This window comes from Marmota marmota, unplaced genomic scaffold (assembly GCF_001458135.2).
Source record: "Marmota marmota marmota unplaced genomic scaffold, marMar, whole genome shotgun sequence".
NCBI classification, from domain to species: domain Eukaryota; kingdom Metazoa; phylum Chordata; class Mammalia; order Rodentia; family Sciuridae; genus Marmota; species Marmota marmota.
The window spans coordinates 60,829,564-60,854,475 of record NW_025999842.1 but is presented as its reverse complement, the minus strand read 5'-3'; the positions used below and the strand labels follow the sequence as shown (position 1 = coordinate 60,854,475).

General features: G+C 33.9%; 1 protein-coding gene across 6 annotated transcripts in view; it reads left to right on the top strand.

Moving 5' to 3' along the window:
• Shprh (SNF2 histone linker PHD RING helicase) overlaps nt 1-14,187 on the top strand; it is an 84,520-nt gene extending 70,333 nt beyond the window's left edge. For 4 of the 6 annotated variants that reach the window (XM_015502046.2, XM_048799518.1, XM_048799511.1 and 1 more), the window contains 5 exons: nt 3,413-3,505; nt 4,159-4,245; nt 5,008-5,186; nt 9,959-10,039; nt 11,155-14,187. In XM_015502046.2, coding sequence (XP_015357532.1) covers nt 3,413-3,505; nt 4,159-4,245; nt 5,008-5,186; nt 9,959-10,039; nt 11,155-11,251 — 537 coding nt within the window. In that variant the 3' untranslated portion in view covers nt 11,252-14,187. Of the gene's footprint in view, nt 1-3,412; nt 3,506-4,158; nt 4,246-5,007; nt 5,187-9,958; nt 10,040-11,030 lie in introns of those variants that run through there. The other 2 variants (XM_048799517.1, XR_007346063.1) reach the window with 2 other exon arrangements.
• Nucleotides 14,188-24,912: the final 10,725 nt, after the last annotated feature.

Sequence of the window (24,912 nt, the reverse complement as noted above, 5' to 3'; positions counted from 1 at the left end):
CAAAAAAAAAAAGACTAATTTGGAAGTCTAGCCAAAAAAAAAAAAATTCAATAAAATACTTAAGGAATAATAGTGTTAAATTCAGATGTCATTCATCGAGCATTTTGTGAGTTACCATAGCTTGAATAATGTATCAATTTAACACTTTTACTTATATCATTGCTTTTAACACAGATAAATGTGAACTGTGGGTGAATTAAGTAGTAGGAAAACATGTACAATCTAAGTTTAACATCTACATTATATGAAGAAGATCTGAATATCAGTAGCAAAAGATAATGCGATTTTTAAAATTAGTTAAAGTATATGAATATACAATTTATAGAGAAGGAATTCTAACTGCCCAGCAGATGATATTCATACTTACTCTCAGGGAAATGCAGACTAAATACAAATTTGCTTCCTCATTTCACCTATCAGATTGGCAAAAAAATTAAACTTTAATAAGTATTGGAAGAAGCAAGCACATTGAACTATTGATAGCTTAAAATTGTAGTATTTTCAGCTAGGCATGGTAGTGCACATCTGTAAGCCTAGCAGCTCCGGAGACTGAGGCAAGAGGATTGCAAGTTCAAAGCCAGTCTCAGCAAAAGTGAGGCACTAAGCAACTTAGACCCTGTCTCAAAATAAAAAATATTAAAAAGGGCTGCCAATGTGGCTCACTGGTTGAGGGTCCTGTGTTCAGTCCTGGTACCAATTTAAAAAAAAATAAAAAGTTTTACTATTTTCAGAGGGCAGATTGATAGGGAATCTTTTAGAATCCAAATATCTAAAAAGTTCTTTACCTTTTGACCAGCAATTTCGTTTTCCTACAAGAATTTTCATACATGCACCTAAAGCTGTAAATAAAAGCATAGCCACTAAAGTGTTGTTTGTAATAGCAAAGCACAATATAATCAATGTAATTATGTGTCAGTGAGCAAATATTTATAAATTTTGTACACTGGAATATTATGCAGCAGTAAGGTAAATATATGGGTCCTGTATAACACAGTTGCTAGATACAATGTTAAATAAAAGGACCATGTTGCAAAATATATTTAAAAATATTGTAGAGTGTAGTGCATTTTAAATGCATAGAATCTAGAAAGATAATTGTCAGATCCGTAATAGTGTTTAGAGAAAGTTACACATAAAAAATATTTTATCCTGTAAATTTCTGTTTGCTTATTTGCCCAATAAATACATATTGCTTTATTGTAACTTATAAAAAATGATTCAAAAAGTGCTTGTAATATATTTAGCAAAACAGACAGAAATCAGGTTTTTATCTTAACTGCTATTCAGTTTTGTTACTATGGTATGTGTCCCATATTGTTTCTGTGTTGTCAACAGCATTTTCATTTAACAACAAAGTATGAGTTCATATTTAAAAAAATAGGCAGTGATTTTTTTAATGTAACATCTTAAAATTTGAACCAACATTTTTATGATAATTTATAATGTAAATGTCAAGTAGTCTAAAATATGAAATCTTTCACCTTGAGAGGAGTTAACGGAACACATTGGCCTAGCATAAAGACTGTGCATTTTGCCGGCTTTGTTTTCAAAAGTTGTACAGGGTGTGCATAATCAAACAAAGAGTCATAGATACATACAGGCCACAGCTTCTTTCTTTATTGTTCTCTCTTTCAGTGACCACTTTTTGTCCATTTGGAAAGAAGAGGGTATAAGTTCATTTCACTTCTTGTGTAGCTCTCTGCCAAGCAGAACTTTTAATTTCTAAGCTTTCTTATCATTCTTTTATAGTGAGAAGTAACTAGCCTGGGCCCATGTGGTTGAGAACTATTGCACTTGGAAGGGATTACTGAGAGCTACCACTGAACCCAGTAAACTTCCATAAATCCTACAAGGATTTAACACACCAGTTTGGAATGTTGCTTATAAAAAATTATTCCATGTGTATCTAGAGAAATAAATGTAAAATTGTGATTTTAGCATGAGGATTTTAAAACGTTTTCCATGATTCGATCTTGCCAACTTAAAATTAGTAGAACTTTAGAACTTTAAACATACACACACACACACACACACATAAATTTTTTCAACATGTGTGTATGTGTGTGTGTATATATATATATATATATATACACACACACACACATATATATACATACATACATTTATTTATTTATTTATTGGCCTTTAAGTATTTTTCCATGCGAAAACATTGAGGCCTGGTTCAATGGCACTCAACTGTAATCTCAGCAGCTCAGGAGGTTGAGGCAGGAGGATCATGAATTCAAAGCCAACCTCAGCAAAAGTGAGGCACTAAGCAACTCAGTGAGACCCTGTCTCTAAATAAAATACAAAATAGGGCTAGGGATGTGACTCAGTAGCCAAGTGCCCCTGGGTTCAGTCCCCTGTACTCAAAAAAAAAAAAAATTGAAGGTATTTAGGAGAGGGCTAATGTTGCTATGGAAATATGTTTGCTTCTTTTTGGTTACATCTGCCCCCCTATAGTATATTCTAGGTCATAGTCCTCGTATTATGATCTCAAAAAGATAAAAATTATTGAGTGTTTACTCTTTGCCAGGTGTTAGGCTGAAAACTGTGTGTGTTTTTTCATGGAATTGTCAAACCAGTTTTGGAAATAGATAAAATTATCATCCTTGTTTGTCAGGTAAGGAAAAGAAGGTTTAGGAAGGTTAGAACCCATATAACTTGTGGGTTGAAACTTAGATTTGCCTAATTTGAAACCCCATGCCTTTAATCTTTGTCAAACTCTAGGAGGAAAACTTTCTCAGAACTATAGAAACACTTGTAGTTTCATCCTATTCTTATTTATCTACTTTTAATCATTTTTTTCTCACTTTCATCTTTTTATGGTAGAATGATTATGAAAGATGCAAAAAAGCACTTTTACATGGTTAACTTTGTATGAATTTGCTTCAGTTTAAGTAAACATAATTTGTACCTCTCTTTTTATGCTTGTTCATGCAAGAAAATATTCTTCCTTTGTTGGCTTCTTCCCTGTTTGCTAGCTAGCATTAGTATTTTGATTTCTTATATTTGTAACATTTCTAATCCATAATATCTGGAATAAGAGACTTAAGTGAAGAACATTTTTAATATAAATTGTTTATCTAATGTGGCAGAATTTTATAATTCTAAAACCAAATTGCCTAACTAAAAAATCTTACTAAAATATCTTTAGTGTCATATCACTGCATGACTCTCTGGTGTGCCTTTATATTCAGTTCTCTCTGGATGTAAATTCCATGACTTCTACAATTTGAAACTAAAGAAAATTTCCAGCAAACACAAAATAAAAAATAGTAAACATATGTACCTGTTTTGGTTTTGATACATACATTGTTTTGCAAATAAACAGTATTTTTTTATGATTTTCCTTTCTATTCTTAACTAGATTTTATTTGATTGTGATGTGTTTTCTTATTTTTATTCAAAGGGCAGCCATTCTACAAAAGTGGAAGCTGTGGTCAGAACTCTGATGAAAATACAGCTTAGAGACCCAGGAGCTAAAGCACTTGTTTTCTCCACGGTATAATCAACATTTTCACCCTCAATATTAACTCAGACTGGTTTTCTGTTTCTGATCCATTTATATCTGAGAACTAATGTGTAATGTCTAATATAATTTAGTTAAGATTTAGTTTTATTGTTAGACTTTTTTTCCCATATCCTTAAGGTAGAATTGTTTCTAGAGAAATCTGATGCTTCTTCACAGTGCCATTCTTATAATAACATTTTCTTATTTGAACATTTTAAAAATTGAAACCCATAATCTTGAAAATCTTATTTCACAAATTAAGAAAAAGCAAATTAAAGTAATCTACAGACTGTAAAGTTCTAGTTTTTATTTTTGGGAAATTTTCATTTTGAGGAGATAAGTAATTACATCCATTAAACATTCCATATTTATTTTCTGTTATTATCTTAATTAATTTTTGAAGACCCTTGTGTTTTTATCCTTTCAGCCAGCATTTTATACAAAAAAGTGTGTTTGTACATATATATATAACATATATATAATTTAATTTCATGATAGAGCTAAATAATATTAATGATAGTGCACTTGAAGATTTTGTTTTTGATCACTTTGAGGTATAAAAGTTACTGTGCTTTAATCCTCTCTCAGATCCTCTTTGAAAGCTCCGTATAAATACCAATTTTCATACGTTTCATGTGTTTCAGTGGCAAGATGTATTAGATATTATTTCAAAAGCTCTCACTGACAACAACATGGAATTTGCACAAATCAGTCGCGTGAAAACATTTCAGGTATGTCAAGATGTTACTCCTGCTTTTTAAAAGTACATTCAGTTGTAAACTAAAACTGCTATTAAATTACTAACATTTTTTGTCATATGTCATATAAGTTTCGTAAGCAGATTTGAGGTTTGATTAATTATGAATTAGAATTTTAAAGCAAAGTAGAGAAAATAAAGGTATTTTATGTCTCTTCACTGTCTATTTTCAGTTATACTCCTCAAAGGATCTCTGTATAGATCTTCTTACTTGAAGTCCTTTCTTTAATATGGGAAAAGATTGCCTATGAATGGGGCCTTATGCCCTGGAATTAATTTTTGCAGATTCTATATCAGGCAAAACTACATATGGTTAACATTGTCCTGATATCACACTTAGCACAATGACATACCTCGAGATACACACATACACAAAACCAAATGAAAATTTATTAGATTCATGCCTCTGTTTCACATTCACTCTAGCATAGTTTTTACTTTCCTTCTCTCTTTTTCCTATAAACTCATACAGTTTAATTTACATACATTACATTCTTTATCTTGTGATTCCACTATATTTTGTAAAGAACAAGAAAGGTTACATGATGCTTTTCCTTATAAGTAGATAAGCAACAAGTTTCTATTTCCTAAAATTGGTGATTTTACATTTAAATTTCTTAGTTCTTAAGTGTCACAGTGACCTAATGGATACCATTAGCATTTTTAACTGAGCTATAACATAGTGCTCTTATTTTACCTGATCCAGCTACAATTAAAATGTACCTTTCTTTTTTAGGAGAACCTTTCAGCATTTAAACATGATCCCCAAATCAATATTTTGCTGCTGCCCCTGCATACAGGTTCTAATGGATTAACTATCATTGAAGCAACTCATGTTCTTTTGGTGGAGCCCATATTGAACCCTGCCCATGAGCTTCAGGCCATAGGGAGGGTGCACCGAATTGGACAGACAAAGTAAGAACTAAAATTAGTTTTAATCACTTTGCCTCAAGTCTCAGATACCAAAGCGGCATTTAAATTCTTCATTTATGTTCATTATAGCCTAATTTTTTTTTTATTTTTTTTTTATTGGTTGTTCAAAACATTATAAAGCTCTTGACATATCATATTTCATACATTAGATTCAAGTTGGTTATGAACTCCCAATTTTACCCCAAATACAGATTGCAGAATCACATCGGTTACACATCCACATTTTTACATAATGCCCTATTAGTAACTGTTGTATTCTGCTACCTTTCCTATCCTCTACCATCCCCCCTCCCTCCCCTCCCATCTTCTCTCTCTACCCCATCCACTGTAATTCATATCTCTCCTTGTTTATTTTCCCATTCCCCTCACAACCTCTTATATGTAATTTTGTATAACAATGAGGGTCTCCCTCCATTACCATGCAATTTCCCTTTTCTCTCCCTTTCCCTCCCACCTCATGTATCTGTTTAATGTTAATCTTTTCTTCCTGCTCTTCCTCCCTGCTCTGTTCTTAGTTGCTCTCATTATATCAAAGAAGACATTTTTAATCACAGGTTCAGTATCCCTTATTTGAAAATGTATGATACCACAAGTATTTCAGATTTTTTTAAGATTTAGGAATATTTGCATATACATAATGAGATTTCTTAGGGATAGGACCTAAGTCTAAACACGAAATTCATTTATATTTCACCTCATATACATAGTATAAAGGTAATTTTATATGCTATGTATAGTATGCCTGGGTTTTAACTACAATCCATCACTGAGGTCAGGTGTAGAAATTTACACTTAAAGTACCATGTCTGTGTAAGAAGTTTTGGATTTTTAGATTAGGATTGCTCAGCCTGTATTTCCTTATTAGATTATTAAGCATAACTGTGTGACCAAAGGATATGAAATTTCCAACCATTCTTCCTTCAAGCAGCAACCCCTGAATTCTAGATTTCTTTCATCCCTCCAACAGAAACCTGGTCATTTCACTTAAAAAGCTTATTAGGAATACATAATAACAGCTGCAGTGTTGAAGGTATCCATCTTGACTTTGAGATGAATTGATCTTTGATTGTCTAAATTAGCCTGTGTTTAAGAGAAGACACAACTCATGCATGACTGAAAACAGATGGCTCCTTTTTAAATTCTTACCCTAAGAAAAGACTTCACCCTGGTTCAACTCAAAGATAATTACATTTAGTTTCAGACCCAAAACAAATCTAATAGGAAATATCATGTGGTTGGTATGTATTACCTCTTCTCAAATATCAGAATGAATGTTTATGTTTGATAAGGCCTCCTAGATAAACTTCTGGATATTACATGTATTGAATGTTTAAAAAAATATATATCCTTACCAAGAACTCATTGAATAATAAGTATATACCGAGTAACTAATGTTACATCAGACTCCTGAGGAGTCTGTCTTCAGTCTTCTATAACTTCCTCCTCTGTGCTGATGATGATCTTAGTCAGATTAGAAGTCCGTCATCAGCTAGAACAATCTACCTACATCAGTCCCCACATACTTCATTCAATAGACTTTAAATTTTTTATTTTTTGGTAGTGAACTTAAACTCAGGGCACTTTACCATGAAGATACAAACTTCCAAGTCCCTGGGATTGCAAGCATACACCATCAAACCCAGCTATTTATTAGATTTTTATTGAGCACTTTCTATTTGCCAAGCACTGTTCTAACACTTGAGATGCCCTAATGAAACTTATATTCTAGCTGTAAAGGGGTTAGGAGTTGGTTGAGAGACAACTGGTAAACAATAAGCATAATAAGTAAACGATATACTGTGTTAGGACCAAGAAAAGTAGAGCAGGGTAAGGAAGATTAAGTGCTTCATTAGAAGATAGCATTTGAGTAAAGACTTAAAAGAAATGAGAAAGTTCATTATGCAGATATATTTAGGAAGAATTTTCAGGCAGAAAGCACACTCTGTGAAGACTGTGTCAGGAGTGTGCCTTATATGCTTGGGGAATATCAAGGAGTCAAAGTTGCTGAAGTAGCCAGGTAGAGAGAAGTAGGAGGTGAAGTTAGAAGGCTTATGGGGAGAATATTGGGCCCAGGAGGCCACTATAAGGACCTTACTTTTACCCTTTGTTAGATAGAGAGCTATTGGATGGCTTTGAACAGAAGAGTGACATGATCTAACTTAAGATTTGAAAGAATCATTCCAAGTGCTGTATTCAGACCAGGGGAGAAGTAGGGAAAGCAGTGGAGATCATTGCAGTAATCCTGGTGACAGTCAAAGGTGTCCTGACCATGGTGGCAGCAGTGCATGTGGTCAGGCTTTGGTTATATTTTGAAAGTAGAACTGATGGTATTTGTGGACATGCTGTAGGTGGGATGTGAGAAAGTCAAGTGTAACACCGTGGACTTTGGCCTAGACAATCAGAAGGATGAAAAGCCTTCTGCTAAGTTTGGGAAGACTATTGGGGTAGAGCAGGTTTGATAGGGGAAGAAGAGAAGTCTACTTTAGATTTAAGTTTGTGATTTTTATTAAACATCCAAGTGGAGATTTCTATTCTATTCTTGGATATACAGGTCCAGAATTTGAAAGACAGGTCTGGACTAGAGATACATATTTGGAAATCAACAGTATATAGTGGTATTTTTAAGTCATGAGACTGATTAAAAGTACCTAGGGAGTGAATATAGAGAAGAGGACCACGAACTTTGGTAAACCAAAGTTAAAAGGCTCTAGTAGAAGGAAAGGGACCAGCAAAGACAACAGGTAAAAATCAAACCTAGGAAAAGAACAAGATCAACTCTCATGGGTTTTCAAAATGTCAAGTAAGATAAGGAATCTTGTCATTGGGGTTTGATCATTAGTTTTAGCAAGATGGAGATCAAAAGTTTCAGTGTGGTAGTATAGGTGACTGCCTATAAAGAAGAATGGGATTTTTGTGTTATTTTAATTTGACAAGCACTTGTATATCTTGCCCATGGTCACATAGCTTGGAAAAAATGGTGGCAGATGTAGGCACAGCACTTCTGCCTCAGATCATGCTTCTCCCACAGATCATGCTTTCACCACAACAATGCTGCTTCTATGTATCTTGTAGGACTATGATTTTGAAGAGTTTTGCTACAGTAAAGAGCAGAGAAAAGGAAGAGAATGAAAACAAGGGATTTTTTTTCTTTTCCTTTTGAATGAGAGGAATAATAGAATACTTTTACTAGGGATAGAAAAACTAGGCAAGCAAGAGATAGAAAAGAATGTTGGATCAATGTCCGTAAGTAGACAAGAGGATAACAGGAGCAAACACTGAAGGCTGGACAAGGGTCTTACATAGAAGCATGGATAGTCATCTCTAACAATAGACAGGAAGGTGCAGGGTATGCCTGTCCTTTAATTATAGGGAAGAAGTGTCCCTTTTCTTCCAAAAGCCAGGCCCTCATTCTGGATCCCATTCCTTTCCATATTTTTAAGGATTTTTTTTTTGTAATGTATCACCATCGAAATATGTCATAATATTATTCACCTTTTAAAAAATAAAAAACTGTCCTCTACATTCTATCTCTACCTCTTTAATCTCCTTTTTTTTTTTTTTACCCTATTTAACTTTTTGTCCCTACTATTACTGAAATGAGGCTCATAACATTATTGACAACCTCCTTCTTGCTCTAAGATGAATTCTAGTCCTGGGGCTTTCGGTAGCATTTATTTGTAGATGAATGACTTTTAAACTTACAGTCTTCAACCCAGAAATGCCCCTTTTAACTTGTGGTTCAGCTTTGTCCCTTTTAACTTGTGGTTCAACTTTATATATTTAGTTCTCAGTACATGTCCCTATGTACTCTATACCTCCCCTAGGATCCCTGTCTAATAGGTCTCTCAAGATTAACAATGACAAAACAAAATGCACTCCCATCCACCAGCCTTCCTCTTCTTGTAACGTGGTACTATAATCCACTTATTTGGACAAAAAACTCTAGGTCTCTTATGTATTTCTCTCTTCATATTTCATGCAAATTATGATTTAAGTCTTGTCAACTTTATCAAAGGATATTCTAAGTCTACTGACTATTTACTATCTCCACTGATAAAACCATAGTACAGCCACCCTCTCTACCATCCATCCTATCTGAAAAGACTACAGAACTTCTTAACTGGCTTCTCTGCCTCCATAGCAGCCAAAGGGATTTCTAAAGTACAGTCTAATGTAAATCAAAGCATACATTAAACCCTCTGAGGACTTCCCATCATACACACAATAAAATCTAGATCCTGGTAATATCTGGCGAGACCCAGTATGCTCTGGCCTCTTACCTGCTTCTTCAACCTCATTTCCACCTCTGCCCCCCATTTATAATATATTTCGGCCATGCTAGGCTTCTCTTGGCCCCTTGAGTATTTTAAGATTTTTCCAAACATTCTCTTCCCTAGGACTAAGCATGTATACGTCATTTCTTCTATTCTCTTCCTGTTCCTCCTTTGCTTACTGGCCTCATTCCCATCTCTCATATTTTTTCATGGTATTATGTGTACATCAAGCTATCTGATTTCTTCAAGTGTTTTTCCATCTTCCTTCATTAGAACATTAAGTCATGGAGATCAATAGTTGGTATATTCATTGCTGAACTGCTCCCTACCCACCCACACATACCCAGCACATCGATGAGTACCTGCCACAAGTGGGCACCAACTGATTGACCAGCGAATATAGCATGTGATATATAAAGTCAGTTTCTACTGATTATTTTTAAGATGTTTTTAAACTTACAATTGTTATGTACCTTCTAGACCTACTATTGTACACAGATTCTTAATTAAAGCAACAATAGAAGAAAGAATGCAGGCAATGCTGAAAACTGCTGAAAGAAGGTAAGTAACAATTTAAGTAGATGGGGGAAATTTTCCTGTTTATTGAGTATGTGTTTGGAATGTCTTCACTTAGATGACAATAAAAGATATAAACATATTATTTTTAGAGCAAGAAATAACAGTTTACCTTCAGTATTCCCCAATCAATTTTTTTGGACATTTTGTATTTGGTTCATTTTATTAATAGGTTGTCATTTCTAAAAATATTTAAACCATGTGACTTTTGTTTGCCACATTGGATTACTTTTTAAATGAAATAATCATTATGCCTTGTTTAAGCAAGACTTAATCTGATCTGTGTAAAACTAAATTTGTTTTACACAGATACTTGTCTTACACAGATACTTGTAAGATACTATCTCACACTTGTTGATCACATGCAGATAGGAATATCTGAATTCAAAAACTTGGCTACTGATAATGTTTTGAAAGCATTAAACTTCCTAATATTTATACCATAATTTTTCTTTTAAGCCATTCTAAAACAAACCAATACTTTTTTAATTCCTGTGAAGTAGGTAGGATTGAAACACACCCAAGAAGAAGTATTACTTTTTTAGAAGGGATTGTTTCCCTAAAGGTACTTTGCATAGCAAATAAACTGCTTGAACCAGAAAAATTCTTCAATCAGTGGTGTTTGAAAAGGGAGGAGACTAGCTACCCTAAAGGTTTTATACCTAAAACACAAATGGTTTTTGTTGTTTCCATGTATTCCATGTATGACAGAATTCAGTGATTTCCATATAAGCTGCCTAAATAAAATAGTAGTTGGAAGAACTGATGAAATTTTCTTTAAACAAATTAGCTTTAGATGATAAGAATGTAATTTGTAAGGTTAAAGCTATAGCAGCTGCTCTCAGAGGACCTTCTTTCTTATTAATTGTTTAGAGAAAAAAAATACTTTATGTCAAAACCTAAAAATAATATATACAAGTCTTTATTAATTTTTGACACATTATAATAATAAATCTCATCTCCTACTTTCTTCTAGAAGTTTCTTATGGCCAAATTCTAACAATTTAGAAACAAATATATGTTTGGTCTTTTGTTACTATAAATGTAATCACTGATTCTTTGGGATTTCCTCCTGGTTGTGCCCACTTGGAAAACTGCAGTCACACGAACTCATCAGGAAAGCATTCCGAGGCCTCTGTCTTGACTGTGGCTGATCTGGCAGACCTGTTCACCAAAGAAACGGAAGAGCTTGAATGAACTACATCTGATTCATTCCACAGACTAATGTATTAATGAACTTTTATAGCTGTAGAGCAAAGTTATAAGTTTAAACAGTCCAGTAGATGTCAGTAAACACTGTTCCTATTTGAATGAATTTGTTTCCTTTTTTGATTTTACATTGGCCAAGTACTTACTGAGCCCTTTTCAATATACTGTTTTCAAATGGTCTATAAAGATTCTTAATTTTACACTCCTGATAAAACATTTATTTTTGTTCCAAAGACTATATCTGTATCTGATGAGGCATGAGAATTAAGAGAGGTAATGTGTACTTTTTGATATGATTAATTGTAAAAAGAGTTGGAATAAGAGAGAAGTAAACTAGTCTAGTTTTATATAACCTGATATATTCAACCAACATATGTCTCCTTTTTGAAAGGCCTTTAATATCTTAAGCACGTGATTCACCAATATCGTGTCAGTAATATTTTAAGTAAATGCTTAACTATAAGAACTCCTAGTTATTTGAATAACTTTAAATTATAACACCATGATAACTTTACAGTAATACAACCCCTAACAGTAAGTTAATCTTAGGCAATTATTTGTTTTCACTGCATCTTGCTACTAAAATCAAAACACTAAGCTTTTCATTAAGTTTTTATATGTCTTAAGATTGATATATCTATAAATATTGCACTTTTTATAATTTTTGTTCTTTATATAGAAATATCGCAGGGTTTTTTTTTTTAATCATTGTTATACTGCTGTCTTAGATTGTTCTCCTTTCCTGTGTTCTTGTGTAACTAGCCATTTTAGCACTGATACCTAAATTTATGATAGACTTTGTTATTTCATTTTAGTCATTCTTCCTTAAGGACTAGTATTTGATCTTTTGAATAAGAGAATCCATTTTCACATTAACAAATAATTGCAAGTGATAAAAACTAAGCATTTCTTCTTTTATGAAGAATTAATGGACTTTGAAATCACTAAATTAAGGAATAGCATGTTGTAGCTATTATACATAATATAAATGTACTTATTTTGTTTTCTTCAAGCCTTCCGAGTTTTAAATGACCCTCAGGACTCATTAGCTCCTACTTACCTGCCCAGAAAACTGTAATAGAAATATCCCCAGGATCTTATTCATCCAGGAGGCTTTGGTGCTTAGCTAAGGTGCATTTTCTTACTCTAGGTTTATAGGGTGACATAATGCAGCTGAAGAAAACACACATTTTTGGTGCTTATTCTTCAGTTGAAGAGAGATATGCATTGGTTCTTTTATATGAAATTGAACAGAATTATTACTTTGTAGCTCTTTGTACATAATAAAGAGCTTTTCTTTATGCTCGTGTGTTTAATTTTCCTAGCAGTCCTGTGAAATGGATGTTATTAATACTCCTGTTTTAAAGATAGAGAACTAAGATTCAGAAATTGAGAAACTTGCCTATGACACATAGCAAATAAATGGTGGAGGCCAGGCTCCCTGACTCCAAATCTAATGTTCTTCCACGAAATCATATATCGTACTGAGGTTCAGAAGGCCCCTGGCTATAATTTAATAATGAGACTATTTCAGCATTTCTTTTTGTTTCCTGGTATTCCTTTATGTGCTGTTTTAGGGAAAACTATTTGATATGCTTCAATTTTGTAAAAAAAGAAAATATATATATATATATATTTACACACACACACTTATCTGTATTAGAAAATACTACTCTTATTTATTTCTGTAAAATATCTTTAATTAAATAAATATTTTAGTGGAAATTGAAACTAGAATCACTTAATTTCTAAATCATAGAACATATGGATTTTCTTTGTTTTTTCTCAACAAAAGATGATAAAATTACTGCTACTACAGAATCCCATGTATTATATACATTTTTTTTTTTCAAAATAATTGTGACAGTTCTTCCACTTATTCAAAACAAATACATGTCCCCACATCTTGGCTACAGCAAAGAATTTTTAAGTTGCCTTCCTCTATGATTTTATATTCTCTGAAATATCACTGTTGTACTAAGGAACCACTGAGAAAAAAAACTGGATACCCCAAACCATAGTATAGCCCAAATCTTTAAATGTGTTTGTGTGTTCTTCAGAATGATTCCAGATGAGTTTACTAAGACCAAAAGAAATCTATTGTTATACAGTGTAAACTATATAGACCTAGTTCCTTAGCCTGTTTCTTCAAACCCAGATAGCTTTACTATGTTTATAACAGCTTCAACTTTTCTCTTTGTATATAACTCTTAGCAAAAAAAAGGTTATGCATTTAGTTTTAGATAACAGTCCCTTTCAATTCATTAATACAACAAACTGAATATCTTCGTCATAAGTCAACATGTAGCTACTAATATTTTACAAATAATAGTAATTGGTTATAAAATCAACTATTATCAAAACGTTTAGAAATTTAATTTAGCCATGCAGGATTAAGCATCAACTCAAACTATGTTTTCAAGAGGGCAAAAGAAGAAATAATGTCTTTTTCATATGCCGCTCTCACTAACCCTCCCATGACTTAGTGTGCTTGAGTTCTCTGTATTAAACTACAGGATAATCTTTTTATAAATGCAGAAATCACCTTGCTAAATGACCAAAGTATGTGGTGTTGCCTCTGAGTAATAAAACAAATAGTATCACAGAACATAGCACAAGAGCTTAGCAGGAACCAAAGTTGCAATCTCTAGCCTCACTCTGCTTTCAGGCAGCCTTTCAGGAGCACATGTAACTCTAAAGGCAGTGGTCCCAGACATAACTTTAGTCTTATTTCATTGTTTACTGCCCTTGACTTGACTGATTTTGTTTGTTGAAACCTTCTTTGTTATATTGAAACTAAATCCTTCATATTGCAATGAATGCTTCTTTTCTTGCAAAATATAAATACAATGTAAATAATCTCCATTATCTGTATAATGATCCTTTATATGGAAAACTGTTGTTATTAAAATCAGTTAACTCTGTCCTCCTATCAAGTGATCCATCCCTACCACCTTATCTTAATAGTCTTCCTCTACAACCCATCTATTTGGACTCTTAAAATTGCTTTTAAGACCAGTTTAGAAATTATTCAAATTTTCATAACTTGATGACATTTTGTTTTGTTTTCTAACCATAAAATGATATTTTTCTCTTTTGATTATATCACTTAAAACCAGGCTTTGCTCTATAGAGTATGTATGCTTTCTGAAATGTTTTATATTTTTAATTAGTCTTATAATTTTCATTCATGGTCCAAAAATTGTGAAGGAAAGATGTGACATAAATTATATTAAATAATTTATTACATGTACTATTAAATAATACATGTATTCTAATTCTTTTCAGTCAAAAAAATACTTGGAGCATCCATTTTATGCTTAATAATAGATGGTTTATTCTCATGAAATTTCTGATGTTTCTGGAAGTAACATGAGGAATAATAAATACTCTGTTTTTAGAACTTTTAAACATTGGTAAAATTAATATTTTCAACAAATATCTATGTTTAGTCTTCTGCCTTCCATTATTTTTCTGCTCATTTTCTTCCTGCTGTGTGTCAGACAAAGTAGGTGTAAGAAAAACTATTTGATTCTCATCCTTTGATTTTATTATCAGTAGCTGATTACCTAATAACAGGGAGGTAGTCGGTGTCTTCTCTGTGTTCTCACACAATCTCTCGGTGCATACATACCCCTGCTGTCTCTTTTATAAGGACACCAGTCATACTGGATTATGGCCCCATGCTAGCAATGTCATTTTAACTTAATCACTTTCTTTAGGAGCCTTCTTTCTAAATATAATTACATTCTGAGATACTAGGGGTTGGAATTTTAGCACATGAATTGGGGGTCTGGGAGCACAGTTCAGCTCATGATACTTGAGAGAAATGAAAACATGCATCCACATAAGAACTTGTACATAAATATTTATAGTAGCAATGTTAATAATATGTAAGTGAAAAACAACCAACTGTTCATCAAGTGGTATACAACTGACACATAAAAATAGTATATATTTATTTAAATGTGATATATATTTCTAATGAAATTTATTTGAACATGAAATGAAGTACTGATACATGTTACCACCAGATGAACCTTGAAAGCATGCTAGCTAAAAACACCAGCCACAAAATACGTTTATGTTTCCATTTATATGAAAAGACTAGGATAATAAAATCTTTAGCAATAGAAAGTATGTTAGAGGAGCTGTGATGACCACTAATGGATATGGGGCTTCTTATGGGGTAATGAAAATTTTCCAACCTTAAATTGTAATGATAGTTACACAACTTTGAGTATACTAAAAATCATTGACATGCGCACTTTAAATGGCTTCATTTTATGGTGTGTATATTATATCTCAATATAGGTATTCCTCAAATGTTTTTTAATATAAGAGCTTTTACTTAAAAAGTCTTGAAGCATGCAAATTCTTTGGCAGAGCCTCTTAGACAAATATGAAACAGATGGTCTTCAAAATATGAGGCACATATTGTAGACAATATTGTACTCAGGGTCTGTGAATCTTATTAATTTCTGGCAACGAGGTTAAAATGTAGCATCTGGACTTGGTAGCAGTAATTGACATGCAACTGAAGAGCTTGCAGTAGAACTGAAATGACCAGTGCATAGATGAAGTTCTTAAACGTGAAACGAAGCTGTTAGGTTTTAACTCTCTCATTAACCCTCTCTATTCTTAGGCAAAGCCTTCATCTGACACACTTGCCAGTTTCTAGTAATGGCTGACTATAAAACATGTAATCTCAAGTAGGATATTCTCCCCATCCCAGAAATATAACTCTATAGTGCCAGTCTTTCTTATTAAATTAAATAGTTGTGCTTAAAATTTCCATTAAAAAAATACAGTTGTGGCTTGAGCTGTGGAATGAACTATAGGCTCTGACATAGTCGAGAATTCTCAACCACAGCATGTTGACATTTTGGACCAGATATTTTTTTCTTGTGGAGACTGTCCTATGTATTGTGAAATGCTGAGCAATATCCATGGCCTGTTCCCACTAGATCACAGTATATCCCACCCCAAGTTGTGACAAATAAAAACATTCCCAAATTTTCTCTGTGGGGACAAGATGGAGAACCATCAACTTAAGGAAAATTAATAGTTTTTTCATGGTAATAGCAGACCGTATACAATAAGGAAAAATCCATGTTTAATTTCTCCTTCACTTATACAAATTCTGTTCTCTTGAAGTATTCAGAATGTCATCTGAAAAACGATTTATCATGTAATAACTTTAGATGACAATATTCCTTGATGAATTTATTTGGAAGATTCTCATTTTTTGTTCTAAATTTTTAACATAATGCCGAAATTCCATCTTGGAGCCACAGGAATCACTTGCCCTTGAACAGTTCATTGCATTTTTAAATGAAAACAAAATGAATAAAATGAAATTTTATAATCAGATTTGCCACCTATTAAAATTTTGCTAAAATTGAAACTGTGAAGTGATGAATGTGTTAATGAGCTTGATTGTGATTACTTCAGAATATATGCATACATCAAAACATTACATTGTATATCTTAAATATGTACTATTTTATTGGTTCTTTTTAGTTATTCATGACAGTAGAATTCATTTGAATATAATTATACAAGCATGGAATATATCTTATTCTAATTAAAACCCCATAGTTATGGATATACACAATGGTGGGATTCACTATGGTTTATTCATATGTGTACATAGAAAAGTTATGTCAGATTCACTTCACTGTCTTTCTTATTCCTATCCCCCCTCCCTTCCCTTCATTCCCCTTTGACTAATCTACTGAAATTCTGTTCTTCCCCTCGCCCCCATTATCGGAGGTTAGCTTTCACATATCAACAAAAATATTTGACCTTTGGCTTTTGGGGTCTGGCTTATATCACTTAGTATGATAGTCTCCAAATCCATCCATTTACTGGCAAATGTCTTGAAGTCCTTCTTTATGGCTGAGTAAAATATATACTATTTTTATATGTCAGTTGTACCTCAATAAAGTATGAGAGGGAAAACATTTTGCTGTTTATTGACAGCTTTCTTTCTTTTTCTTTGCTTGTTGGTTTGGTTTGGTTTTTTGAGATGGGGTCTCACTGTTTTGCCCAAGCAATTTACAAACTTCTAAGTTCAAGCAGCGCTCCCACCTCAGCCTCCCAAGTAGCTGGGATTACAGGTGGCACCATCCCTCATTAAAAGTTTTCATATACACTCAATGTCTTTATCATTAAGGACGTCAGTCAACATGATGGAACTCACCATTGTCCTTCCTGTCTGTCAACTCTTCAACTTAGCATTAAGGATGGAGTTAAGTTTTGGTGCAGTGTGCATCAAAGGTTTTAAATGTGAGTTTACTGCAATATGAAACTATGGTGTACATGGCATGTGCCCATATTTTGATCTGTTGTAACATTAATACAATACCACTTTATGACATTCTTCACCTATCTCAAGAATACCATAAGTGGTCCTCATTCTCTACCTTCTAGAGGCTGGATTGAATTGTTTCTGACTTTTCTTTTTCCCATTTCCCTCCCTCCTTCTGTTCTTTCATTTCTTCCCTTCTTTCCTTTCTTCCTCCATCCTTTATCAAGTATTATTGAAACTCTAAAGCTGACATTGCTTCCCATCCTTTGCAACTGTACTGCAGGGAAGCGTGGACATGCCAGTCTGTCCTACTAGCAGGAATGGGAGGTTTTACCAAGAAGCCTCACCAGATTTCAAGTCTATGATATTGGCTGCCAGAGACTGATTGAAAGATCATAAAGTCATGAGCAGTAAAGCTCCATTTTCTCCCAGAACTTTTAAAAAATAAACTGAACTTGTTTGTTGGACTTTTGTTAATAGTGTAAGAATAAACCTACTATATTCTATAGCTCAGTCATGTCATGACATCCTTCCCTTGCTCAAGCCAAAACTGGAGTCATCCCATACTGTTTTCTTCACTCATCCTCACATCTAGCCATCAGCAAGTCAAGTTTGCCTTCAAAATACATCTGTATTCTAGTCAGTTTTCCTCATCTTCACACCTACCATGTGTCCCTGACATCATCACTATTAACTGGTTATTGCAACAGCCAATATAGTCTGCCAGTACAGCCACAGAGTGATCCTTTTAAGATAGATGGCAGATAATGCTCCACTTCTGTTCACAATCCTCTTGTGATTATTCATCTCACTCAACAGAAACCTCAAGGCTAGAAGGCCCTATGCGATAAAGACCTCCATTACCTACCTATAATCATGTCTTCCACATCCCATATAAAGTGCTTATTACCTACAACGTGTCAAATGTACTCCTGAGGCCTTTGAAATGACTGTTCCCTCTCCCCATAACTTACTTTCCCCACATTTATTTATGTTCATTCTGCCACCTAACATCCTTTGGGCCTCTGCTCCAACATCAGTTTATCAGTAAGCCCTCCTAAAACACCCTACACGAGAACCCTTAGCTCCTTTCACTGTCATTCTATTCCACTTACTAATTTATTTTTCTCCAAGTTCCTAATACCGTCTGACATATTCAATTTATAAATTTTCTCAATCATCCCCACTAAGAAATCCCATGAGAGCTAGAATTTTGTTTTACTGCTCTAGCTGAGCACCTGGTACAGAGGAGGAGCTCAATAGATACATGTTGAAAAGACTATGTTATAAATGGACTGATAATTAGTAATGTTCTGAAGATTTCCTGTAGAAATTGTTGCTCAAAAATGCTTAATATTAAAAGCTTATCATTACATTTTTCTATAAGGTAGATTGTGAGATAGTTTTTAGATACCTGTGAAATCCAGTTACTGGAGCTAGTTGCTTCTAATAAAGGCTTTGATGTATACTCATCAAACCTTCAGCTATAACTTTTATAAATGACCACTTATTTTTCATTTGTATTCCTTAACTCTTTCCAGTCCCAAAGTTGGGCCCTTATTCTAACACTCCTTTGACTATGTCTACCAGTACCTAAGTTTGGAGTAAATCCATCTGGGGATACAGCTCAGTTGGTAGAGTGTTTTCCTCAAATCTGGGCTCTCTCTTGATCTGATCTTCTCATTAACAAGCTGGGTCTCCTTGAACAGGTGACAGCCTTCCCACATGTGAAATAAAGAGTTAAGTTAGATCAAAAGCCCTCAACAAACTTGCTCTTTCACTTGAGAGAATGAGTGGGATGGCCTAACCAAAGCCTTTATTTTCCATACTCTGGACAGTCCAAAGCTAACATTTGAGTGCAAACATTTGTCACAAGTGGGGAGAGGGTACTCACAGGAGTAGATTAGATTATCTCTAACCATTCTGGGCACTAAAATCCCATTATTTCTCTGTTCCAAAATCTTCAAATTCTTCATCCTCTTTGCCCTAAGGAACCAAATTTCTGTTCTTTCTAACATAGATTACTTTGTCTCAGGTATTTTGTTAAAGCAACAGGAAACAGAATAAGACAAGAAGGGATAAATAAATATGTCATTATTTGAATATATCATGAACATCATGTATATAAAAACTCCAAAGGAATCAACAGCAAAAACTACTGAACTAAAAAGTAAATATAGCAAGGTTTCAGTATGCAAGACTAATATATCAAATTCAATTTATTTCCTATATGTCAGCAATGATCCAGTAGAATTTTAAATAAATGCAATACCATTTACAGGCACACAAAAATGTAACATTTAGGTATAAAAATAAAATGTTTATAAGATCTTTATGAGGTAAATTACAAAACTCTGATGAAAGAAATCAAAGAAGAACCAATTAAAGGAAGAGATATCTCATGTTCATGATTGGAAGCCTCACTATCATCAAGGTATCAGTTCTTCCCAACTTGTTCCATGGACTCGGTGCAATCTCAGCAAATTATATTATAAACATCAACAAACTGACTCTCAAGTTCTAAATGTCTTCAAAAGTTACTATGAAGCTAGAATAATCAAGACATTGGCATTGGTGAAAGAAAAGACAACTGAATCAACAGAATGGAATAGAGAGCTCAGTGATTTCTAGGAATTGTGGCAGGTGGTCTGACACACAAAGCATAGATTTTTTAGGGCAGTGAAACCACTTTTTGTGATACTGTAATTATGGATCTGTAATAATTATATATCCAAATGCAGGGAGTTGGGGCTGTAGCTCAGTGGCAGAGCACTTGCCTAGCACATGGAAAGCACTGGGTTCCATCCTCAGCAGCATCACATAAAAATAAATAAATACAAGTATTCTGTCCATCTACCAAAAAAGAATTATCCAAACCCATATAAAGTAAAATACCCAGGGTAAATCTTAATTAACGTGAACTATGAACTTCAGGTGATAATGACATGTCAGTGTGTAAGTTTGTTGATTTCCACAAATGTGGCATGCTGGCATGGGATACCTACAGAACAGCAGTAGGGGGTGCACAAAAACTCTTTTGAGTCTTCCACTCAGTTCTGCTAGGTAGCTAAAACTGCTCTGAAACATAAGGTATTTATAAATATGTGTATTTTCATACACTTCAAAGCCAAGCTCAAATTCTGTCTCATTCTTTATAGCCCTCTACAAGTCACTCCTTCTTCCCAACCCCAGGTAAAATTAATAGCTACCTCAGTGTTTTTTCCATGTACTTTAATTTTTATTTTTTCCGTTTTGTATGGGGCTGTATGTTAAAATTGTTTAGCTTATACAACTTCTCCTAAGAGAGAAATATTTTCAATCCTCTAGGCAATAGCACTGAATTTTTGCACAGTGAATAATTCAATGTAGTTCAATAAATATTTATTATGGCAGTACTTAAATCTTTACTAATTTAACTCCAGTTTGTGATCGCTGGTTATGTTACATAATAGCATATCACTTAAATTCATCTGAAAAGCACATATGATAGTTTCTTTCAGTCTTTCTCAATGGTAAAATTCTGAGATTCTGTGAGGACTTTTTACAATACATCTTTCCCTGATTCCTGTTCAAGAACTTTTCTAAAAGTGTTCCCCCTATCAGACAGTCTCATTTCAAGTCCTTATTTAAATCTCTTCAACCCTAAAGCTACTAAATTTTATTTTTCATAGATCCTGCCTCCTAAAGAGAAAGTAAGAAGGTAATCAAGATGAAAGAAAATACAAATGCCAATAACATCTTACTCGCCTCCCCCCTCCCCAAACACACATTTGAAGCAGACCTAGCAAGGAATCGTCTTCTGAGGAGTCTTATCCCCTGGATAGGAATGTCCCATGTCTCTGGTTTACAAACAATAGCCCCCAACGTTGCCTAGGGGCCTTGCTAAAATAGATTGCTGGGCCTAGCCCCTAGAGTTTCTGCTATGAATGGAAACCAATAATTTATAATGTATAAACAAAGGGTGGTTTTATTTTTTCTATGTAGACATTCTGCACTAAAATAGCAGTATATCTCCTCCCTGTGAGATGGCAGAAGCTATTGTCTTTTAACAGGTGACACCTTGGCAATCTCAAAAAGGTTCAAAACTGTTAATGTTCAGCCAGTTATATACACTATAATTTTTTACAAACGTCTCAAATCAGTTAATGGCTTGGGAAGCAGATAACAGGCACATTTATGGTTTCTATATAAATTTATTGATCATTAGTCTGATTGGTTAAAAGTTAATAATCTATATTCAAAGCCAGCATCAGCAACTTAGTAAAACCTTGTCTGAAAAATAAGAGTTAATAATCTATAGTAAATAAGGAAAGCAAGGCAAAGAAAATTATCCTCTTTTTTTAATATCTGTCAAGACAAGCATCTTTTAGGTATTAATATTACCAGAAAGACTTTTCAAATAATAAAGTAACCTAGAAAACTTGGGATAGGAGATCACATTCCTTTAAAAGAATCTGATCATTTCATGATCTCTGTAGCTCTTCAGAAATGCCAGACTCTTAAGAGTGACTGTATAACAATGATCACTTTCAAAGTACTCCCTAAGGACAATTTCTATGTTATAATTGCATCACAACATTTAATATAAAATAATCGTGCAATCAATTGAAAGCACAATATTATCATGCAAGAGGTACAAAGAATATATTTAAATTGAGCTATTATTATAAGCAACAGGTTACCTAAAGCCAAATAATAAATTATCCCCAATTTAGTGACCTTAAAAAACAATAATCATTTATTTATAACTCATAATTTTTGTGGTTCAGAAATTTGGTAGTGACTTTCAGGAGGCTGTGGTCTTCTGCCAGGTGTAGGTGCAGGTACCGTAAAACTCATCTGATTTGAACTCTTCTTAATTTTGGACATGTAATTGTTTACTGTCTGCCTTATCTTCCTAAAATGTAGTATTTGTTATGGTTGAGATATGAGCTGTCCCCCCAAAACTCATGTGTGAGACAATGCAAGAAAGTTTAGAGATGAAATGATTTAGGTTATGAGAACCTTAATCTAATCAGCACATTAATCCCCTGGTGGAGATTAACTGGGTGTTAACAGTAAACATATAGTATGGCTGGAGGAGAGGGGGTTTTGGGGGACATATTTTAGGGGTTTATTTTGGTTGAGCAGAGCTCACTCCCTCTACTTCCTGATGCCCTGTTCCCAGTTGCTTCCCTCCTCCACACCCTTCTACCATTTAGTTCTGCCCCACCTCAGCCCCCAAGAATGGAATTGGCTATCTGTGGACTCAGATCTCTGAAACTGTGAGTCCCAAGATAAACTATTTCTCTTTGGTCACAGCAGTGAAAAAACTGACTAAAACAGTATTTTTCTGTGTAGTTTTTTTGTTTTGGAGGGGTTTTATATTCTGTTCCCAACATTTAGAATATTACTTGGCAGATAGTATGTCTTTAACAAATATATATTGAGTGAATTATGTTTGGAAAGTCTTGTTATTAAAAAGCAACATTTTAGAACATGACCACAATTTTTATTAATAAAAAGGATAGTCTCATGAAATGAGAGCCATTGTTACAAAACATTATTATGATTCAAGATATTTAAATTTACTCTGAAAATAATAATTCATTGTGTATGTTTGTTTTTCAAAAAAAAAAATGATATGTCAAGAAGTCAGCTGTAAGAGTCATTGTTTTGGGCTGGTGTTATACCTGAGTGGCAGAGCATTTGACTAGCATGTGTGAGGTCCTGGGTTGGATCCCTTTCACCACACACACACACACACACACACACACACACACACAAAGAATGATTGTTGTAGAACAAGTTTGCTTTTAGTTTTTTGTTTTGGTTTGTTTTTCTGTGTTGTCAGGTTGACTGTGTTGACTGCCAAGGCCAAGGCTGTACCTCCTTCAATATCAGATCGAATTTGCTGAATAAGAAACTCCAGGGTGAGACAATTCTAAGAGAGCTAGGCTATCTCCCTTTGATTCTTTACTTTAGGGTTTTTTATATTCTGAAGTACAAATATTAGAAGTCCACACATGTGTTCTACTTTAATTTCATAATACATACCAGGAGGGGCTGCTTATTTCCCTTGACTGTCTTTGTGAATACTACCTTAACACTAATAACCTTATCTTAGCCTAACTGTGACATTATCAAAGCTTCCTAATAAGAAGGAATATTCAACAAAAGCCCTCCCACTTTAGTCAGCATAGACAAAGGCCAGGACAAGTGTGAGTCATTGTGTATTAGTCAAGTTAATGTTTGTGTGGAGAAAGCACTTTTGACCTCTGAATCCCTGGGGGCAAAAGGAAGAGGTAACTTTTGGAGTCTCCTTTAACCTTTTTCTTCTAAAAAGGCCTCCTCAGTGGAATTGAAAACCACTGTTGAGAGTTCATGTCCCCATTTGCCCAGAGAGTGACTTCTGCACCTTTGGCTCCTCAAATGCTACCTAAGGTGAACCCTCTGTCCATTTTCAAAATGAGATCAGAGATTGCTGGTTCCTGAGCTGCCAATAATGTTTAATAGTAATAGGGTTGGCTCCTATTAATCTAGTACCTTATAATAAGCACTCTGATATGCAGATTTTCCTTCCAGTGTATTAGCAAAAGTAGATAAGACATATTTTTGGTAGTCTTTTTATGGTTTCTTCTATTTCCTCAATTGATATTGGTCTGTTTAGGTTGTCTATATCCTCCTGACTCAATCTGGGCAGATCATATGACTTAAGAAATTTATCTATGCCTTCACTATCTTCTAATTTATTGGAGTATAAGGATTCAAAATAGTTTTTGATTATCTTCTGTATTTCTGAAGTGTCTGTTGTGATATTGCCTTTTTCATCCCGTATGCGAGTAATTTGAGTTCTCTCTCTTCTTCTCTTCGCTAGCATGGCTAAGGGTCTGTCGATTTGTTATTTTTCAAGACCAACTTTAGTTTGTCATTTTTCATTGTTCTTTGTTCATTCTATTCAGCTCTGATTTTAATTATTTCTTGCCTTCGCTTCTTTGCTGTGTTTGCTCTTCTTTTCAAGTCAAGGATTTTGAGATGAAGTATGAGATCATTTATTTGTTGGTTTTTTCTTTTTTTAAGGAATGAACTCCAAGCAATGAATTTTCCTCTTAGAACTGCTTTCAATGTGTCCCATAGATTCCGATATGTTGTGTCTGTGTTTTCATTTATCTCTAAGAATTTTTTAATTTCCTCCTTGATGTCTTCTATAACCCATTGATCATTCAGTAACCTATTGTTCATTCTCCAAGTGATGTATGCTTTTTCCTTCCTTCTTTTATCGTTGATTTTCAGTTTCATTCCATTATGATCAGATAAGATGCATGGTATTATCTCTACTCCTTTATATTGTCTAAGA